The sequence below is a fragment of the Ambystoma mexicanum genome, chromosome 13 (assembly GCF_040938575.1).
Source record: "Ambystoma mexicanum isolate Mex_15411 chromosome 13, UKY_AmexF1_1, whole genome shotgun sequence".
Classification (NCBI taxonomy): domain Eukaryota; kingdom Metazoa; phylum Chordata; class Amphibia; order Caudata; family Ambystomatidae; genus Ambystoma; species Ambystoma mexicanum.
Genome location: NC_090938.1, coordinates 220,989,871 through 221,012,968, shown reverse-complemented (window position 1 = coordinate 221,012,968; position 23,098 = coordinate 220,989,871). Strand labels below are relative to the sequence as shown.

The 23,098-nt window shown below is 45.1% G+C and overlaps 1 protein-coding gene across 3 annotated transcripts in view; it reads left to right on the top strand.

Moving 5' to 3' along the window:
• Positions 1-23,098, top strand: part of PPFIA4 (PTPRF interacting protein alpha 4) — a 3,167,227-nt gene that overhangs the window by 2,727,085 nt on the left and 417,044 nt on the right. For all 3 annotated transcript variants that reach the window (XM_069633679.1, XM_069633678.1, XM_069633680.1), the window contains one exon: positions 15,574-15,642. In XM_069633679.1, the coding sequence (XP_069489780.1) occupies positions 15,574-15,642 (69 nt within the window). The remainder of the gene's footprint in view (positions 1-15,573; positions 15,643-23,098) is intronic.

The window sequence follows — 23,098 nt, the reverse complement described above, 5'->3', positions numbered from 1 at the left end:
AGGTTGCCCGGCCTCATGGCAACCTGCATTCTCCTGGTGCCAGAGGCCAGGCTGCGGATGAGATCTCTGCAGTGGGCTCTCAAAATGCAGTGGTCGAAGTCCTCCGGCAGGATGTTTGATCCCGTTCAGGTGCCGACCTCGGTCGCCCAGGATCTCCTGTGGTGGGCCGTCAAAGGCAATCTGAGGAAGGGGGCTCCATTTTGGGTACCCTGGCCGGAGGTGACAATCGTGACGGACGCATCCCTCACAGGATGGGGAGCTCATGCCAACAAGTTGACAGTCAGCGGTCGTTGGTCTCCGTCGGAGTCCAGACTCCATATCAATCTGTTGGAGCGGAGGGCCATCAGGCTGGCTCTGAAGGCTTTTCTGCCGACTGTGCAAGGGAAGAATGTCCTGATTCTGACGGACAACACAGTGGCTATGAACTACCTCAACAAAAAGGGGGGGCAAGGTCACTTCCTCTGTGCAGAGAGGCGATGCAGCTCTGGTTCTGGGCCATCCAGCAGGAAATTTCGATCTCGCCAGTTCATCTGGCCGGAGACGAAAACGAGGCAGCGGACACTCTGAGCAGGCAGAGCCCGGTGTCTCTCAGGAATGGGAGATGGCTCAGGAGATTCTCCTGAAGCTCATCGCCCTTTGGGGGACCCCTCAAGTGGATCTCTTCGCCACCAGTGTCAACCGGAAGTGTGAAAGATTCTGCTTGTGGGAATTTCCTCCAAGAGGAGCCTTAGGGGACGCGTTCATAGTGTAGTGGTCCTTCCCACTGCTGTACGCGTTTCGTCCAGTCCCCGTCATTCCACAAGTGTGGAGGAGGGTACCGAGGTACAGTTCCCGAATGATCCTCATTGCTCCGGCATGGGCCGGAGAACGTGGTACCCGGACCTTCTTGACATATCCATCTGCCCTCCACGCCGTCTTCGCTACCGAGACGATCTGCTCTCACGGGAGGAGGGTCAGGTTCTGCATCAGAGGTCAAGTCCCTCAACCTTCATGCTTGGCTTCTGAAAGGTTGAGGTATAAGGATTGGGACTTCCCTGAAGACATGATGGAGGTGTTGCTTTCGGCCAAAAGGCCTGCAACAAAGTCCCTGTACCTTTGGAGAAAGTTCTGCGACTGGTGCAGGTTAAGAATGTGGATCCTTTTTCATGTGCCATTCCTGGGGCTCTGTCTTTTTTGCTTTCGTTAGCCCACAAGGGCCTGCAAGTGGCTACCATTAAAGGTTAGTTGGCAGCGTTGTCTCTATTTAAGTGCTCGTCTGAGGAGTGTTCTTATTTTAAGATTCCTTTAATTTCACAGTTTCTGAAAGGGCTCACTAATGTGTTCCCACCGTCACCCTTCCGGTGCCCGGTTGGGATTTTAAAATTCCTAATAGGTGCTCCATTTGAGCCTTTACATTCTTGTCCTTTGAGACTGTTGACCCTTAAAACTGTATTTTTAGTTGCGGTTACTTCCGCTCGCTAAGCCAACCTTCACGGTGTTTCATAAGGACAGGGTTGTCCTTAGGGTTTGACCTTCTTTTCTTCCGAAAGTTGTGTCGGAATTTCATTTAAGCCAGAAGGTCATTCTTCCAGCGTTCTACCCTCATCCACATCCTGGTAAGGAGGAGGAGAGGCTCCATAGATTGGATCCTAGGAGTACTATAAGTTTCTACATCTCACGCATGTTCCGGGTCAGAGTGGACGATCAACTCTTTGTAGGATACGCTGGAAGGTGTTTGGGACAAGCTGTTACTAAGCAGACTTTGTCTAGATGGATTATCTTGACAATTTCTGAATGTTCCTGCTTGGTGGGTAAGGACCCACCGGTAGGCTTAAGGGCCCATTCTACTAGAGGTGTGGCTGCCTCTACTGCTCTGCAGAAGGGTGTTCCCGTTCGTAACATTTGTGAAGCAGCCACATGGGCCTCTGTTCATACTTTTGTAAAACACTACTCCCTGGATTCTATCCATGGGCAGGACTTGGTTTTGGCAAGGCGGTCCTCTATTCTGCAATTTAATTGGGCATTCTAAAATTCGAAATTCTTTTCCCACCTCCATACGTTGGTTCTGCTTTGGGAGTCTGTCATAGATGTGGAATACGTCGGAGGAACCAATCCCTTCGAAGAACAAGTTACTTTCTTACCTGGTAACGTTCTTTCGAGGGGATGTTCCGACGACGTATTCCACATCGTTCCCTCCCAGCCTGCCCCGCTACAGAATTTCTTATGCGATTGCAGCTTACGTTTCCGCAAGGCTTTCTGTGGTCATACTGGCAGAAGATTGGTGCCACACGTTCTGGGAAAAAACTACAACTGAGGCTACGGGCGTCGTGCGTCCTTCTTATAACATCCAGTGACGTTGGCTCGACGGAGGCCCTCTAGGACAGCGTATCGACGTCATCGACGCAGGACGCAGATGCCAAAAATGTTCCGAAGCAGCACAGCTGTGGTGATTACCTGTCAGATGTGGAATACGTTGTCGGAACATCCCACCAAAAGAACGTTACCAGGTAAGAAAGTAACTTGTTCTTTGAGGGTGCCCTTCAGGTAAATTGCCTTGAATAAAGCAATAGCCTCTGCATTATGTTTTCCTAAAAAAAGGCTATCTCCTTTAAGCACTCAAAATGAATCTAGAATCATGCAGCATCTGGGAGATGCTTCCCCAGATATGTTTGAAAGTTATGGTAAGTGTGCAGAAAGACAAGACCGACACACAGGTGGCATAGTTGTTGCTAAAGGCTTTTAATGGAATGAAAATCAAAGAGAACACCAAGCTTTCTCTATTACCAAGAGGGGTTTCCCTACCTCAACTAAACACTAAGGGGCTGATTCATGGAATTATGTGCGCCGAAAAACGGGCTTTGTGCGCCATTCTGCCCGCAAATCCCCATTTGTGAAACAGGGATTTGCGGGCAGAATGGCGCACAAAGCCCGTTTTTCGGCGCACATAATTCCATGAATCAGCCCCTAAGTGTTCTGTCAGAATGTCAGTCTAAATTAAAAAGTCCTGTGTCAAAACCTATTTCTGTCCCTTACACTCTTTACTAAACTTAGGAAAATGCTGATCTTCTTGGTCCAGAAGAATGACTCCCTTCTTCTGGGCTGTAGATCACTGTTCACATCCTGATGACAAAATAGAATTCTTTACAAAGATCCAAACCAACAGTACAAAAAGATTTTGAGGATTGGTACTTGAGAAGTGCACACAGAAAAGAAGCTCTCTCAAGTTTGCTTCCCAGTTCACAGTGCTAGGGGGATGACTCCCTCTCCCTAACCACCTTCAGGATTCTCACAGTACTTTGCAATTCAACGGGGAATGTCTCCCTTCCCCTGCACATTTTTCATGCTTTACAATACAGTTCACCATGCCAGGAGGAATGGCTCCCTTCCCTGGCTTTTCTCAGGCTTACTTTGATTGGGTTCCTGGAGAATGACTCCTTTCTTCAGGTATCTTGCTCTCAGTGGTTTCACAAGGCCAGGGGAACAACTCACTTCCCCTGGTCTCTTTATAGTTCTGGCACAGTTCACAATGCCGGGGGCAATAACTCCCCTCTCCTGGCCTCGTTACAATTTCAACACAGTTCAAAATATCAGGGGGAATGACTCCCTACCCCTGTTCTTTGTCTGACTATGTTTCACAGTTCTCACAGCCAGAGGTATTACTCCTTTTCCCTGGCCTGGACCATCTTGGCTCACTTACTTGCCAACTATGGCGAGCTTTGTATAGATTTTATCTTCTCTTCAGTCTTTTCCAATAAGACTGATGGGGAATATGTCCTCCAACTTTCCATTGGTTCTCTCTCAATTTGGGTAGGATCTTCAACAACCCTTTCTGGTTCTCTCTTCTTCCTGGTTTCTCCCTGCAGTCCCAGACTGAGGTTGGCGGTTCTCTGCAGCCCCTCTGTACTTGCCACGACCCTCTCGGGTCACCAACACCTTTCTGGCAACCCACATACCTATGTGTATTATGCGTGAGAGATCCGGTTTCCCCTGGCTGTCTCGTTACAGCGGCGGAGGCCTCAGTGGCTTCCGTGGACTACTTCTAAGCTGCAGCGGCTCCTCAACCACTGACTTCTCCCCGGTCGGGCAGTTCTCTTTCCAGCACCTCCCAGGATTTAGGAACATCTGGAGCTTTCATCTGCTAGACTGCCATGTTGTCCCTCAATTTTGTACCAGCATCAGACCTCTCAGCTCCCACTCCTGTTTCCCGGTCTGCTTCCTCTAGATAAGTTGGTAAATCTCTTTTTTTTTTATTGGAAAAGTCCACAAAAAGCTAGACAGCTCTCCATCATATTCTCGTTGGTGATCGTCATTGTTCCGCGCCTCCTACTCTTCCCAATCCTTGTCCATGACGGTCTATGAAAGTAGTCTCTATTCTCCGTTGTCTCAGTACTAATGAGAGGAGTGGACCAACAAACATACATATTGGTTAATGAAAATGAAGTGGGGTCTACAGAAGGATTATTAGGGTTTGGGTGAGGGTCAAATACTTCATTATCCCGGTCTGTCCTCCCTGTATCACGGAGTGGGGATTCCCTCCCCATGAGATCCTCCTGCTGAGTACCACCCCGAGGGGGACTATTGTGTAGCGGCCTCACCTACCTGGCCTCATGAGAAGGTTCCCACCCTTGGGGAGAAGGTACAATACCACAGGGTTCATCACAGTATCCTCTCCCCTGAAAGCCATTCCATTGAACACTTTTAGGGTGATTTCAGCTTATATTTGAATCGCAAGTCATCCATGTCTTCCCCTATCACCATCCAGAGCGTCAACCACCTTTCTTTATTGACATTCCTGAGCTCAGGGTGTAGCATAAGGAGTCAATTAAGTCATGGCTATAATGAAAGAAATCGGCATAATGCACAGGTGGAAACTGAAGCCTATAGAGCCAGAGTAATGCATGGTTATATTAAAAGAAATTAGCAGTTCCTGGTACCACATAGTCCAGGGCCTGGTGAGCATGATAGATTACACAATTGCTGAGACCAACAATGAAAGCAGAGCCCTCTGCCCGACCCACCTGTACCGCACTTCATCAAAAAGTCCACAGCCATCAACTTTCTTCATCATCATGATCTGGCAGGACATAGAGAGAAGCGCCACAATTGACAACACACTACACGTCCCATCTCGCAAAACCACAACTACCTGGACAACTTTAAAGACACTAACTGTGGAAGACCTCACTGCCACACTAGCATCTCTCAAATCCACACTGTATGCAAGCAACATCCTCCATGCGTGCGTAGTCAAGTGCCTTCCGACTGAAGGACCCCTCCCTTACCTGACAATTATTGACAGCTCCATAACCCAAGGCACCTTCCACTCGACTCTCAAGACTGAGCAAATCCTCTCGCTAATCAAACCAACACTGGACTCTGATTACCTCAGCAACTAGTGACCCATCACCTGTCTTCCCTTCCTAGGTAAAATCCTTGAGAAAGCAGTATTCACACAACGTCTCCAACGGTATCCAGTTATAGTTTCGAAAAAATAGTTTCTACATACAAATGTTTCGAATACAAAGTCTCGAAAAAAAAAATTGAATGCCTTTTTTTTCATGTTACAGGTTTTATTTTAGTTTCGTATAGAAAACAATTTTGTTTTAAAAAGAAAACGGGGGTTAGGGGGAAACCCCCCCACATAAAAAAAATGTATTTTTAAAAATGCATTTGAAACTTTTTCCGATGCTTTTGTGTCGAAACTTTTATATGTAGAAACTTTGACTGACAAAAAAAATCACTATAAACCGTCTCCAACATATCAAAGCCAATAACTTCCTTGAGACCTTCCAATCTCACTTCAGACGCAGATGCAACAAAGAAAAAGAAAGCATCAATGTGATCGATGGTGGCCTTTAAAATATTTGATGATGGCCATCCTGCCTCCTGGTTCTGCCTGACTTCTCAGCAGAATTTGACAGCGTAAACCACCAGACACCGACTATCAACATTGTCATATGGGGATCAGCGAGGTCGTTCACAGATGGTTCAAATCCTACCTTGCTAATTGCCAACATTTTGTACAAATTGATTTCTTCAGATCACCAACTCTACCAGTCAAATGTGGAGTCCCGCAAGGATCCATCCTGTTCCACGTGATCTTCAATCTTTACATGGTACCACTCGGATCCCTGCTTGCACCACACAACATCCACATCCACCAATACGCAGATCTACCTGAAGATATCCTCAATCGAAGACATCCGAGGCTGAGGGCCTGCCTCACATTGATCCAGTCATGCATGTTCAGTGCTTACCTTTAGCTCAATGCCTCCAAGACTGAATTCCTACTGTTGACTCACAACACTGAACACCCTGACATCCAGACCTGCCTCTCTACTATGAACCTCGAGAGCTTCACACTCCAGCTAAGCCCTTCATCCCAGAAAACAACTTTAGATCCCATGTCCAAGCCTTGGTCCTTTCCCACCAGCATGGTGGCAATGTCCTTTTGGAAGGCCTTCTTTGTTGCCCCTTAGATGTGTCCTGCATGCAGAAGCATGACTCGTCAAAGTACTCCACTGATTCAAACGCATCACCCCGACCCTCATTGGACTGCACTTTAAATCCTGTTATATCACCTATAAGGCAGTTACCCTGAAGTCCCAAAGCTACCCCACCGAGAAACTCAGTATCTCCAGAGGCCTGCAATCCACCGTAAGTAAGGACATGTGCAGACCTGGACTCCGTCAGTGCAGGAAGGAAAGAACCAGAAGACCTGCCCTCTCTGTCTACGCCAAAAGACTCTGGAATGTCCTCCCTACCAACATCAAACTCCACCCATCACTTCTACAGTCCAGGAAAGAGCTTAAGACCATCCTCTTCAAGGAATGGTTCCTCTTAAACATGTACATCCAAACACCCTCCACTCTACCTGTGACTCAGTGCTCTCCTCACCGTTTCCTCCCCTGCTTGCTTGTAGATCCCTTGCTGTCAAGTGTTTGCACTCCCCTGTTGTTAGCTTCCACTCCCTTTTTCTCTGCTTTGCTGACTGTGTTCTTCCCCTTATGATTGTAAAGTGCTCCATTGTTTACCGAAGCTAGATCCACACTCAATGAATACCATAATAATAATAAAAATAATAAGAATTGCCGACCTTGATCCTGTGATCTCAGAAAATTGATGACTTTAGCTGCCCTCCTAAAAAAGTTGGGGTCCAGACTAATGTCTGCTTCAACCGGGATAGAAAACTAGAAAAATAAAACACCTGTGTCAGACACGTGAGGGTTCCGTGACTCTAATCAAACAACTCTCATTCTCAATGTTATCCATTTTCAAACCATTAAAACCCTGCAGGGACATGCCCAAGATCTAATGCACAAAAGCATATGTCTATATTCCGAATTAAATACACAAAAATGAATGTTTTTATTATATCCAAAAATATTATTTACTACAAATGACAGCCGTGTATCCACTGTGGGTGGAGTCTTCCTCACAAATGATTGTCATGGAGTTAGTAAAAGTGACATGTCAGCAGGGCTAGAGTGACACTCTCCTGGAAAGCTGCTGACCTGAAGCGGTGAGGAACAAGCATTCTATTTTTAGAAGCTGTATGTGGTGAATGTTCACAGAAGCGATTCAGCAATTGCAATGGAGGGAGCTTTGAGATCCCACAAGGCTCGAAACAGTGTCTACCAGTGAAAGGATGCGCTGACCACATCCACATGCAAATGGTCCAGAACTATTTTTGTCTGTGAGAACCTTTTTGTGACAGAAACATCATTGTTAAGTGAAACAGAACACTACAAATAAAATATTGAGAACAGCATTGCTGCATTTGAGAGGGACATCATTCATGGGTCCCAAGAGTGGCAGCTCAAGAACAAAAGGGTCCATTTATGCCAGACACTACAGTTTCATCACAATTATTCTAGTCTTTTGTTTGTCCTGGTGAAGGCCTAGATAAATTGAGAGGTGTTTAAGTCAAATCTCCCCCTTTTAAAGCCTGAAACACACTTTTGTTGATATTTTTCTTTTTTATAGTTACACAGTGCATTATGTATACCAATGTGCATCTGAGACGAGGCACATACAGGTTCACACACTGTTGACATCTTCTGTGTTTGCCGATGTCATTTGGCCAAAAAGGAAACATCCAAGATTTTTATAAAGATTGTACATGGCCAGATGAGAGGAATTTAGGCTGCAAGTCCAGACCAACGTCTGTGATGATCGTGCCACCACTGTTTCCAATGTATGTGTTGTGTTACCAATAGATTGAGTCACTTTTACAAACCCCATCACAATCATTTGTGTATGTGAGGTGGTCAAAGAGGCAACAGAGCCAAAGGAGAACCCTATTCTAATAATAAGACCCAGCCAACAAAAGTTTAACCCAGCAGATATAAATAAAACTACATGTCCCAGAAACCACCACAATAAACGAAACCAAGGAGGGGGCAGGGACAGAATTAACAAGGGAAAATGGCATAGGTACAATCCAGTCATGCTGTATAGAGATAGGTACACCCAGAGACGTACAGGGTGGGACGGTCAAACAGTGCATGAAACTGGGTGGAAGGGGAAAGAAAACGCACTGCAGGTGTGGGAAGTGGGCGGGAAAGATGTGTGGAGGCGGAATGGAAGGGAGGAGCAGAGTATGGGTTAAAAGCGGCAACAGAGATCTCACTGTCTACTGGCAGGGGCAAAGTTCAAAATCAGCACAGGGGACTGCCAGCTGCTAAAATGGTGTCCAAACAGGCCGCACTGTATGAAAAAATCAGAACATGTAAGGTGGCAAAGGCATGAATGGTCATGAACTCAAAAGTGAGATCTGATGATATGGTGATGGTCACTCTGAACCATGGATAAAGGCCACATGAGTGGTCTAATGAAATTAAAGTTGTACGGTGGGGTAAAATATCTAGCGGGGCGGTTTATACTAAATCAAGAAAATGTTCCCCTTTAACATCATTTCAATCAAATGGCAACAAAAAGTTAGTTTATTTTTTCCATTTGCTTAAATCTTGTCAAACAATTACTTCAAATATCCAGTGCACAGCCCATTTGTGGTATTCAAGCTACAGTGCGGGGTGAGGGAGCATGTTCGAAAAAGTCCTGAACCATGCACGAGCAGTGCTATCAGGGACACACCGTAGCATGTGTGACGGGGTTCCTGCACACACATGCCTGTATGATTTATTGATATAGGGCTACACAGTGGTGAATGTGCATCTATAGGTAGCGGGTTTTGCTTTAGGCTTATGAATGAGAAAAAAAATAAAAAGCCGCCGGAGGTGGCTCGGGGAGAAGATCGATATTGTAGGGCACATTGTAGGGCACATTGATGGGACATTGCCGTTGGCCAGGTTGTAAACTGTGGAGGACTATGAGAGACAGGCATGTTATCAAGGGATGACGCAGACAACAGAGTGTTAATTCAACAATAAGATCTTTTTTATATATCAGGATGGGTGTAATGCCTAGCTTCGCCTATAGCTATGGTGGGTGGGGATTTCCCTACTTAAAGAAACTAAGGAAAGTCTATGTCCGTAAGTCCAAAACAAGAATCTGTCTCTGTTGCAACCTATGCTTGCCCTCACGTCTAATACAGAAATGTAGTGTTGGGTTATTCTAACTAAATAGTGTTCAAAATAAAGTCTGGAGCAGGTTCTTGCTCCCTTCCTAAATTCAGGATACAGTTCCAACAATTATAGGTTTCAAATGTTTCTTCAGGATTTAAGGTTCCCTTCCCCAACCTTTAAGTACTAGTTCCAAAATAATGTTCCAAAGAAGCTCAAGGTTCCCTTGCCCCAAGCTGCAAGCCCTGATTCACAAAACACAAGCTCACACTAGTCAGCTTTATCTTGTTTCAGGGTCAATTTCACACTTCTGGATTTGTTGAAGCTTCCTGGTCTGGGCTCAGTTCACAGGCTGCACAGCCTACCCATTACAGGTCACAATACCAGTTGCCCATGTCCAGCTTTCTGACAATTTGGCGGTTCACAAAGACTTACAAGTTCATAGATTGATGAGTTTGCCTTCTTGCTACTTCTTAAGTGCTCTTGTTGGCTTTAATTTACAGCCTTTACTTTTGTTCAGCTTACTTTTGCCCTTCTGCATTTTGCTCACACTTCACTGGCTCCCCTCGGCTGCTTATCCACAGTTTTCATTGGCGTATTCACAGTATTCTACTTTGTGTTACTTTTCCAATGTTCTTAGTTAATCAGAGACTTTTCAACATGTACCTCTCAAACGTGACCACTTTGATATATAGCGTTGCTACAGAAAGACCTTTCAAACATTTCATTTGTTTCAGTTCATTCCTCTGCTTCAATCACAGGCTTTTGAGAACGTACCAACAGCAACATCCTACAAAGGCTGAGGGAGGGTATTGTAAGTCATTGTCCGGAAAGGAGGGAAATCATGGTTCGCCCTCAGGCACCCTCTCCCCAATCCCCAAACGCCCCACTCAGGTGATCCTCCCTCTCTTGTCCACCCACAGAGTCGGGAACCAAAAGCGATGACTCTTCCCTGGCCACCTGAACAGAAGATCCCTAGATATTATACTGTGCTCAACCGTCCTGGGTCAAATTCTATTTCTGTCCCTTACATTTGTAGCTAAACTAAAGAGGTAGTGGATCTTCTTGGTCCAGAAGAATGACTCCCTTCTTCTGGACAGCAGATCACAGTTCCAGTTGTTAGGTGGATCTTTACCTTTACCTGAGGGAATGACTCCCATTCTCCGGCCTCAATGCCTCTCCAAGGCACAACACAATGTCCCAGAGTGTAACGCAGTGACGTTCTCAGTTCAAATTCAAAGTTCCAATTCAAACATCAACTTTCCTTATTACCCATAGATGTTCTTCACTTTTGGATTCCTGGAGAATGCCCCCCTTCTCCAATTATCTTGCTCTCAGTGTTTTCACAATGCCAGGGAAATTACTCCCTTCCCCTGACCTTCCTCAAGCTTACTTCGCAGTTCTCAACACCGGGGGAATGTCTCGCTTCCCCTGGCCTTTTCTCACGCTTACTTTGCAGTTCACAATGCCTGGGGGAATGTCTCCCCTCCCCTGAACCTTTTTTCAGGGTTATTTCAGTTCTCAACACCGGGGGAATGTCTCGCTTCCCCTGGATTCCATTTTCCTAAGGCACTCACACAGGGAGTCCACTTAACCCAACACCATGTTCATTTCCCTGCAGCGTGGGGACTAAAAGCTCATGCAATGAAAAGGCACCAAATTCAAAAGTGATTTTACTTTTCCCAGCATTAATAAGCACTCATGCAAAGCGTGAGCTCCAGCTCCTGGCTCTGAGAAGAAAAGAAGAGATCTGTGGGCAACCTGAGGCCTCAGCAACCTGTAAGGAAGGCATGGAATCAACAGTAAGACAGAAACAAGTGACCACAGTTCAAGGGTGTTAATTGAACTTCAAAAAGGGTTTGAAAAACACCTATCTAATCCTAGATATACAGATGGAAGCAAGCTACGACCATCAAATAATAATAACGCAGTCCTAGTGGTCTCTTGTCAAAATAAAAGGCCTATACTAATACACCTATTGCCAATCCTTACCACTAAATACAAATAGTGTGGGAAACAATTTTACGAAAAGGAAAGGAGTGTTCACAAAATAATATGTCAGGGTTTTCCGGCTGTTGGCTTCCCTTCCCCACGTTTTCAGCGTGGGACAAGGTGGTACATTAAATCTTAGCACAGTCTCTGTCTTCTCTAGCACAATGATACAGTTCAATCATTAGTGTCAGAGCATTCAGTGCCCAAGTCTCTTTGTCTTTCAAAGTCTCTTCTTTCAGAGGGCCTGATGCGACAAACAAACATACGTTATTTTCCTCTTTCAGATTTTCACAAGTACTCAATCTCTCAGGCAATTCACTATTCACCTCGGATCCCCCTGAGCCGGACTCAGATCCTCTCAACACAATGTTCATAGATGATTTATGCATCCAATTTCTCGTAGGACATTCTTTCTCGGGTGACTCACGCTTCACCCTAGACCCCCCTTAGCCGGGCTCAGATCCTCTAAACACAATGTTCAATTAGTCTTCCTCTGCTAGGCACGGACTAATTCCAATTTCCAATATAACTTTACATAAACTTGCTTTAACCAAAAGCTTTCAGCTGATCTCCCTCCGCCGGGCTCGGACCAACTTCATCTACTTTGTCATCAACTTTCTTTGTTATTACTATCGAAGACCTTTGAATGTGCACAGGGTTTTGCTTGACCCGTTGCAGGACCACTTTGATTTCACAATTCAAATATCACTCTTCACATTTGCCACTTTTCATCTGGATACCTAACAGAGACTTTCGAATGAGCACCCACGTGGCGCCAGATCACTCTGTCTAAGGTATCGTATCTTCGCTTAAAAGTTCAATCACTCATCTGCTGTTTATTTGTGTTTGTGTCACTTGCCAAATATGCTTCATACACTGTTCTCTTCAGCTTTCACTATACAATGTTGCCGCTTGCAACCTTGGCTTCAACACAGACCGGTCTGCTGTCAGTCTCCCCAGCTCACTGACTTCAATGGCGCTGCTTTGTTGTACGAGCCAAGGACAGTACCACAGCGGCAAACGATTCTCCCCACCTTGTCTATCGACGCAGGAGAGCCCACGGGTAAATCCGACACACAGTGCAGGATTCTTCAGCGTTGATTACTGGTCTTATGTTTCCTATTCTCGAAGGTTCATGAAAATAACAGTATTTCATTGAAAAGGTCAATGGCACTTCCCTTCTTGCAATCCTCTTCTGATTTCCCATCTTTCGCCTTGTATTAAACTGCAATCTTGGAACTGCTGCTTCCTTGTGTGCTTTGCCTTGCTCAGAGTGTTCTTTTGTGCTCCACCATTTATACGTGTGGGGAAGTGTGATGGAGGTCAGGTGTCTGTAATGGTCTGTAATTGCCTGACCCTGCCTGACCATTGTATTGCGACATGTCAGGTATACGGCTTGGGTGTTAGTCCATTTTCTCTTGTAGTGAGTCATCCGTGAGGAAATGTTTGTGTTGGAAAAGCGGAGGGGGGGGGAGTTCTTAAGTATTCTACCTGGCAGGATGGGGTTAAGGGCATACCGCATCTCGCCATCCGGTGTCCCACTTCGACTCCCCAAAGACCCCTCACCGATGTGATCCTCCCGTACTGGTCCATCCCCAGAAACTGGATCCAAAAGTGATGGCCGTGTTCTGGCCACCTGCATGACAGATCCCTAGGCACTAGTGGTTGAGACACGTTCAGGTTTCTCACAATCCCCACAGTTGATGAGAATGCAATCCAAAGTTTGCTTTTGTTTATTTTGCTTCTTTAGAGCATACTCCTAATCGCTTTACAAAAATGAGTGAATGGTAGAAAATAAAGAAATTATGGAAAACTATGAGGAAGCAGAAAGACGGAGCAAGAACATGGAAAACCAAGCAGTCAGAAAATGCAATGTTTATCCGGAACAACAGGATAATGAACATCCAGCAAGCATGCACGTTGTGGGACAAGTAAAGCCATTGCACCCCCACAAAATACTGAATACAACACAGGTCTGAGGCAAGTCTAAAAATGAGTCATGCAGCCATAACTACACAAAAACATTGGGCGCCTTCATACCTCATCACTGCCCACTCGACCATATAACTTCAAAGGCCATCACTGCCATCAGCAGGCAGTCCGAATCCAGACTGTGTGAAACAAAGCAGCAAAACAACACAGGGCCACGACTTGAACCCAGGACCGTGAACCTGAGACAAAATCACAGTGCCAGGCCGAGAAATCCACAGTGCAAAAGATGCAAGAACTGGGCTCTATGCGGCTCCAACACCACCAACAGCGGTGTTTACAATGGACGGACGAGCATCGGAGCAGCAAACAGCCGACATTCAGGTGGCTGTGGCATGGCCAGACCCCCAAGGCAACATCAGGTTATGGGCCAAGGAAATCCCTAACTTTATTTTAGTAAATAAATCATCCTCACCGGGTGTAGCCAGCTGATCCACAGAAACCAAATTCTCATTGGCTATGACATCCAAAGTAGATGCGTAGTTTCACATGACTCCAGTCTGTCTCCTGCCATCTTCAACTCTACATGGAACCACTGGGGAACACCTTGCCAACACCAACTTCTAGATGCACAAATATGCAGATGACACATAGCTTCACCAGAAGATCAATTGCAGCAACCACATCCTTCTACTCAAGCGCTGTCTGTCTCTCATTCAAGCAAAGTAACTCCATGAAACTTAAAGAACGAACCCTACAAACATAACACTTATTCTCCTCCAAAACCCCATCAAGCATTCCCAAGTACAAAAGTGACAGGTTGACCCGAAGCTCGATAGATTCACGTCTCAACTGTATCATGCAGTGCAAAATCTCTCGACTTGACAATCGACTGTGACCTTTCATTCAAAATACACAGATGCGTGTCCCAGATGCCACCTTGGCCCCTCTGAAAGCCGTCCAGCATTCTACAGCACGCCTCATGCAATGACCATGGAAATTTGACCACAACATCCCATCCTTGAGGATCTGCATAATCTCCCTCTTCAAGCTCTCCTCATGTTCAAGACTAAACCTGCATCACCCCCAAAGCAGTCAAAAACAAAACACCACTTCTACTTGGCCAAGAAACTCACCATCTCCGTAGACGAGCGCAACTGTAACATTGCAGGATGGAAAAAAGGAACTGGAAGAGAAGGTACACAGGTAACCAGCCTTTTCCTGCTATGCACCCTGCCGCTGCAACATATTGCCAATGCAGATAAGACTGGCTCCCTCTGTCCTACACTTCAGGAAGGACCTGACCACCCTGCCATTCAAGGAACATCTATCTAATCACTGATTACACCACTCCCCTTCTTCTCCCCCTTCCTTCTTCCTCTACCATCCAAGCTATCCCTGCACCTGACCTGTAACTCTCTGGACAGTGCTCCATTGCTTCCCAGCTAGGTTTGCCCTTATTAAATCCCATACATAGACAGAATGATAGTAGTATAGCTGACTGTGGTGCTGATGGCATAGTAATAGTTCTAGATGAATGCTTGGAAGTGAATATTTCTACTAATAACGAAAAACTGATACTATTTTAGAAAACCTGTCCAACATCAGTTCTGATTCTCATTTGATGAATTATAAATGATGCTAAATTGTGATTACTCCTTATAGTCTAAGTGTGCAATCTGTACATTGCTAATCCTTTTTTTAATAGAGTAATTGATAATCCGGGGTAACAAAATCGCACAATATTATTATATATCACAACGTCTGATACAGCTCAAAGGATATTCTAAAACATACCAGTTCCATAAAAAGTAATTCTTCAAAAAATGTCAATATGATCCACAGAGTAGTATTTCTCTAGTTTCACCTTTGTCAATTTCTTTAAATCATACTTGGGACCCTGGATTGTTATCTCTTATAATCTATAAAGTGTTAATTTAAAAAACAAAATAAATAAACCTTATTAACCTTATCATTGTTACATCATCTACTCCTTTGTTCTTCCCTGTTTATCCGCGTCAGTGCCTCTTCACAAATACATAGGGTTAAATTCTCATCATTATGCTACAGCGTTGAATTTGTATACCTTAAATACAAGGAACATATGTTTGCTAGTACTTGGGATTCATTTATTCTGTTTTTTTTTCAGGCACGGCAGGTCCTGGAGCGAGAATTCAACAATCTACTGGCTCTGGGGACCGAGCGAAGGCTTGATGATGTAAGTCTGAGTTTTTGTATTTAACAAGTGTGGGCTATCGGGGACCGTGGCATTGCTCCTTTGGAAATGTGGAGGTCTTGCAGTGATGGCTTGTTTGCACCCCTCATTCCCATCTGCTCTCAAGCTTGCGGGTGCTTGCGGCTTCTGGATATTGTTTGGGGGTGCTGAATGGGATTTAGCGAGCAGCATTATCTCCTGCATTATCAATGAGGCATGTGCTATATGTGTGCAATCCTCATTCATTGATTAGTACATTCTTGACCGATCAATTGAAGATATATGCTGCTTGCTGTGCGTTACACATCTGTCATGGCATCGAATGGTCCTGTTGACTTACATGGTCTTCCGCTATATATTTTCATCTGGGCTACATGATGCCACACTGTAGTCACTTTCTGGTGCATGGTAATAAGAAGCAGTTTGATAGTTTTCTTTTTTAGGATGTGCAAGGTCTATTTACCCAATGTATTTATAGGCCAAGTATGTGAAAGCCTCTGTAATTGGAAATAATAAGGCGAAATTACCTGTTCTTTAGACTGGTGCCCGCTCAAGTGGGTCTATAATCCCATTTTAGCTGGCTGTGGATAAATATGAATTTGCATGCCAGTCTGGTCCCACCCACAAGGGCAGTCCAGCACCCGAAATGCCAAGCAATTCCCCTCTGAACAAGAGTACAAACAGTAACCCAGAGCTGTGTGTGTTGCTTTTGGTCATCATCACTCTATTTTGAGATGCAGCTAGGGCAGTGCTTAATTTGTGGGGGGGTGTTTGCGAAGTCTCAGCCCTGGCACTTATTTGTGACCCCCCCCCCACTCTGAAGTGGTCATAGTCAGTGCATCCATCAACCACCCTGAGCAGGTGCGTGCTGTAGTGGAATTGGGTGCTCTAACCACCCACCAGGTGTGCTTTTGTCATAAAGACACTTTCATGGGCTTTGGGAAAGAGGGTGATTAGTTACTGCGTTGCCAGCATGTATCTTAACAGAAGAAATGGGTTGCAACCGTGCTTTGCAACTGAGCATAATTGATTGGTATATACAAATTGAATGTTATAATTGTTGTGGTTTTTACTGTAGCAATTACAGTATGGATTACGCCATGGGGGTTGCATTAAAAACAGTTTCAAAGCCAGGTCTGTAGCGATCGGAGGGAATGCTCCTTTAGGTTCGCCTAGAGCATAATCACCGTCGAAGTTAAAGCCGACCAGTTTGTGAAGGGCAATGCCTGGAATCTACCCCTACCAAGCTCACTTTCCATACTGAATCATAATGTTACTTTTAGTCTTTCTTTTATGTCAGTTGCTTGTCTAAGTTCTTTATTTTGAAAATCCAATCACCCAAAGTGCCATTTAGCTGGTGTATCTCTAGGCCCGGAGATCAAGCAGTCCGCATCTGGATTATTTGTACATTAAGCAGAGCAACCAGGCTTTGCCATGACCGTACCATTTAGACATAGCGAAAACCAGGGATCCCAAAGTTGCAGACAAATGCTATGGAGCCAGAATTACATCACAAACACGCTTTCAAAGCGAGCATAGTGTGATTTCCTTTAATATGAATGCAAAGAATTGTATAGAACGCTGCGTCGTGTTATGATACACGCTCATTTGTTGAAAGATCTTATATTTCATGGTCTGATATCTTTACTGAGTGATAATGTTCAATTCTATGAGGTGAATCATAATTGTACAACGAGCAATAATATATCATAAGCATCGGCAAACTCTGCGAAGACAGGAACTATTTTTCAAAATGTGGGAAGGGGATTGCAAGTTGGCGATAGCTTTTACAAAACGTTTTGTGGAAAATACTGTGGGCCACACTATTGTTGAAGTTATTCTGGGTACATTTTTTAAATTAATTCTACAGAAGAAAACCAATTGACTCAAATTCCTGTTGGCCGCATAGATATTGGTATTTAATGGACATATTTGGGACCGCTGCTGATGAAAGGGAGTTTTAACTTTCATTCCTTGGTGACCAAAAGATTGGGCGACTCTAGTCCAGGGTTGTCCAACTCGAGTGGCAGACCAGTGCCGGATTTTCAGAATATCTCGAATTAATATTCATAGATACATTTGCATACAATGATTCTAAATGTATGCAAATTTGTATTCGTGAATATTAATGCGGGATATCCTGAAAACCCATCAGGTTTCCGAACCTTCAGGCCTGGAATATAGAACCTCCATGAGTTAATGATCACCACCCTGTTTCCCCCAGGTATGGTCCTTCCAAAGAAAGGTGCAGGAGAACGGTGGTGATGAGGAATGTTCCATTTTGTGTTTGAATGTGTTTATTGAAAAGTGCTGTGTCATGACGTACTGTATATATTGATGGCTGGACCGGTCCATTACTCCGTGCTTTACAAACCGTTAACAATTCTTGATATAGCAGTTAACATATTAATTCAGCTCGTGGTGTGGGGCAGGGGTTGAAGTCTAACTGGTAACAGCAAAAGACTGTATATCTTCTATAATTACACTACTTAAAGATTAGGCAGTCATCTTGTGGTGTTGGGTGGGTTCATTGGGTGTCGGTTAGAAGGGATATCACTCTTATACACTGGGGATCACACCAAGGGGAGAGGTTGGTTGTTAGATGGGGTAGGGAGTTCAATTGATGGGGAGCTGGGAATGCTGCTGCAGTTTTCAAGAGTGTGGATTTATTTCAAAATGTCTTATCTACTATGATCTGTGTTTTATGGAGCTAGTCATAGTCAACGGATGTTAGAATGCATCTTTTTGGCAGTGTCCCTCTATAAATTGATATAATTAACGCTTCCGTGGTAGCGATGACTGGCAGCCGGCTCTGGGTCCTGTGAGGCGGCAGAAGAACAGCTCAGACACATTGATGACATTTCAAATAAAACAATTATTTATTTGCTCAACAGATTTCTAGGTTTTAACAAACGCCTACCTGTCCCTATCATGTTCCAAAACTAAAATCTTGTCCGATGTGTCCGAACCAATTTTGACTCTCAAACTATATATGTTTCTAAGAACGTAACCAAACGAAAAAGTAAAGTATGTCTAGACTGTTTGTCTGCAGTCTTTCTTAATAGTTACTGTGTCTTAACTAGTATTCACTACAGTAGAATTAACCTTAACTTCTGAGGGAGTAACTTTCTTCCCATGGGTAGCTACAACCAACAATGCCAAGGGGACAATCCTCTTCCTTGGACTTTGCTTTTCTCACTTAAGTTGTACTTAATATCGCTCTTTAGCCCTTTTTAGTTTTGGTCTGCTCTTCTGTCAAAGGTTGTCAACTCTGTGTGTCCAAAATTTAATGGGACAAGGAAGATCAGTGAAACAAGTCTCAAAGGGTCCGTATTAATAAGAACAGGCCGTTACTTTAAACATCTCTTTCAACTTACTTTTTATTCCCAACTAATACAGAAAATGACCCTTTGTCATCTCATGGGGTTTAACTAGCCTGGGTTCACTCTCGTGCCCAGAAGTAGTTTGCAGTCTTCTACTTTTTATCACCTTGTGTTGCCACCGCAAGGCTTCACCGTGATCCCTCCACAGAATTCGAACTCTCGGCCCACCATAGGTGTCCTGCGTATAGTAATCCCAAATACTCTGGTGCCGCACAGACTCTACCTGTTGACAGGGGTGTACTAGCTTATAGGGAACTCTGGAGATTCCCCGGGAGGCCTCCACACCCTGTTCCTCGTTTGTGCAGTAACTTATTTTATTTCCAAATTTTCACATAGGAAAAGGGATGGACTTGCTGAAAATGTGTAATATGTGGCCACTGCGAACATTATTTCCAGGGCCTCTTTTGGTTCCTAGTCCACCCCTGCGTGTTGCGCTTGCTTGCCTGGGTCTTCCAGCTGCTTCCCCCTTTTTCCGAGGAGTCTCTGCCAGAGCGAGACTCCCGTGCTGCCCGTTGTCGACAGGTGCACCAGGTGGTAAAGTCCTGTGAATAGGGTCGCTTTCTCCTTTTCACCTGCGACCACGTGCGTTCCTCCGACACTCTGCCGCTGTGATTAACAAAAATATCTTTCTTTTCATTCTGCGTTGTTGCGTCTGCTACGTCGCCTCTGCTGCCACTACCAGAACTGCCACTGCTGCCACAATCATGTTCTCTGTTTCCATTCTTCCTTTTTTATGGAGACAGCTTAGTTGCAGTGCTTTCAAATTGGGAACATGTATGTACCATATATGAACACATGTCCCTATGTGGGGTGGTGGTGATGGAGAGTGTTGTAGATAATAGAGGTTTGGTATGCTCTTTTTCCTCCTTTAAATAGTTGAACTTCCATGATTTTGGACGTCACATGCCCAAGTTGACTACCTCTTGTAGTGTTTTAAGTCCTGTGCCTCGTCAGAGTCCTTACATTTGTATGGAAGATGCACTCACAATCCACCTCTCTCTGATCTAAACAGAACAACCAAACTGAGCAAGTGTCATGAGTGACGCCTTCATTGAGACCCGAAATTTTAGACATTATCACTTTCAACTTTGTGATGCTTTAGGCCAATAAGTGTAATAGAAAATGTTCATTTACAGGGGGGCAGCAAAGGCCCTGCTACCAGGTCATGATAGTTTAAACATGGAAAGATGTTAACTTTTCATAACAAAGAACAGCGCGGATATTATTTCAATTGTGATGATTTGTCAGATAAACTATGGGGGTTGTCACGGATGGAGGTCAAAACAGACTATTCAACAACAAGGTCCATGATTTAATGCTCTTTATTACAGACAAGAGAACACAAAGGATTTGTATTCTGAGGTCATGGTGTGGGGTTTCAACATAAGATAACGATAGTCTTGTTTCTCTTTAAATACCTGGTCCTCAGTCCTTTCCTCTCTCCCCTTAGGCTCCACCTACCTGGCAGGGAAAATGTCACTTCTAGACTTGGGGTTGTAAGTGCTACACAGTCCTTCCTTGGCTTTAAGTTGTACCTTTTCTAGGATTTCATAAAGGTTGTCAAAGGCTCTGGCAAAATCTTGCACTTCCACTCCTGGGGTCTGGAGTAATCTAAATTTGGATCAGGTGTCAGAATCTGTAAGAGCTTAGTAAAGACGGTCCCTGGGGATCTCAGACTTCACCTCTTTTTAAGGCATAAGGACCATTCGTGGTGGTGGCTATTCCACCAACCTAGCAGCCCATCCAATAGTTTCTATCTAGACGCACCCCCTGTCATGGTTCCATAGTCTGGCTACTCTTCTTGCCTGGATGTCTTCTCTGTCACTTCTAAACATTCTGCCACAATATATAACTAGTTCTCCATCACTTCACTCTTTTTCTCTTAGGTTTGTCTTTTCCTCGTTCTTCATCTTAGTTCTTTTGATTTCTGCACTTCTGAGGTTATCTCTTTGTAGACTTTAAACATCAACTCTCTCCTCGTCCCTCAAGTCTTTCACCTGCCCGAAACTCAACTCAAACTACTCTTCAATGCATCTTATCTATCGTTTATCTTCATCCCTTCTACTCCTCAATTCTCTCCACCCTACCCGCTCTCTGCAACGCGGTATCACTACATATTAACCCCACCAAAAATATTGCCGGATATATGGTCGTCTGGAGCGGCCATAGGCGATATTTTGGGGGGGTGATAATTTTGCGGGTTTTTGAAAGCAGGGATTGCAGGGGTGTCCCCTGCTCCTTTAAAAATAATGCAGGGGTTGCAGGTGTGTACCCCGCAGGTTCCATGCCTTAATATCGCCGCAGAAATATGGCAATATTTTTGTATGGCAATATTTTTGCCGGGATATTAACACATGGAACCATGCAGCGCTCCCTGCCCCTACACACTATGCTTCACCCATTTTTTCTGTCACCCTCTCCTTTTCATGCTCATGTGGAATAACCTGTGGTGCTCCTGATTGGTGGATTGGCCTCATCTGTGTGAACGTGGTGAGTAGGATATAAGGTTGGATCACTCATCATGAAACTCCCCAAGTGTTGTTACTTCGGTATAAGGGTGATACCAGGCTCGGCTGTCAGAGATTATTTCCATGTGACACAGCATTACCACATAGCCTTTGACAAAGGCTGCATACACTCCAGATAGGGAAAAGGTACCAGCCCAGGTCCTGGTTCAGACCCCTCGGGGATGAAAGGGGGTTGAGGAGGCCCCAAAACAGTCCTTTCAGGTCTCCGTTCAACCTATGGATGTCTCGTCCACGGACGACGATCAAGGATCTGTGCATATGGTCCACAAGGACGATTACGATGACAATGGTGGCTCATTGGCTTAGTTTTTCTTCCTTGCCTTCTCAGCCGAGGGACATTTTGTTGGATATTCTATCGACTGTCCACACCTTGGTGTCAGAGATCCAGCGGAGGTTGTTCCTGGCACCATCACCTGTACCTCAGGCTCCTGATCAGCCTCCCCCTAAAAAGAGGAAGCATCATCTGATGCCTCATATCAACCTCCTCCACCACATCAGGCCCCAAATCCCTCAGCAGACCCGGAGATGAGTACTGGGACGATACAGCCATGAGTACGGACATGCCAAAGACTTTGTCCCAGCAGACAATGAATCACCACATTTGGATGCTCCTCATAGAGTTTCCCCACTGGACGAGGTGGGATCATTGCACTCCATGATCACCAGGGCCTCCAAGCTATTCCAGCTGGTGCCTGAGGAAACCAAGAAGGAGGGCTTTGTGTATCAAAGGGGAGAGGCCAAAAGGAAGATGATCATTTCAGTGCCTTTTCTGGACAATATTTGGGAAGAGGGCCCGGCCCTCATGATGAACACTTGCATGGCTCCAGTCAAGCGTGATAGGCTGCAGAAGAAGTATAGGGTACCGGATTACGCAGCCAAGTGTCTGAGGTCGGAACCATCACCGAACTCAGGGTGTCGGCGGGCATGAGGAAAAGGTCGGATAACCCGGCCTCAGCATTGTCAGTCCCTCCGGACAGTGAGGGAAAAAGGATGGACGTCATGGGGAACGCCTTGGCAATCCTAGCCAGGTACGAGAGAGAATTGTGGTACAAGCTAGAACCGATCCTGGAGTTCCTCCCCGATGATAAGAAGATGGAAACCCTTGCCCTCTTTAAGGAAGGGGAAGTGGCATCGGACCATCCCTTCATGATGTCAGTGGACGTCGCCAACATGAGTTTCCGGCAAATGGGGAACGGTGTCTGCCTTTGTCGGCAGGGATTGATAAAGCCACTAATTTCCATCAGGAAGTCTAAGCGAAGGTGCTGTACATGCCCTTGAACAGTGAGAATCTGTTTGGGAAGGCTATCGACCAGTCCCTCCAGGACATCAAAACAGATTTGAAGATGGCACATTCCCTTGGCACTCTTCTGCAGCACCACTTGTCTTCTTTTCGTTCCTCCAGGGGAAAATCGAGCAGGTCATCAAAGGGTTTCAACACGTCTTACAGACAGCCTTCCCACTCCTCAACACAAGAAGCCTACAGGGGCCACTCCCAGGCATACGGTAGTGAAGGACAGCATTGCCATCACCCGAAGGGCAGGACGAATG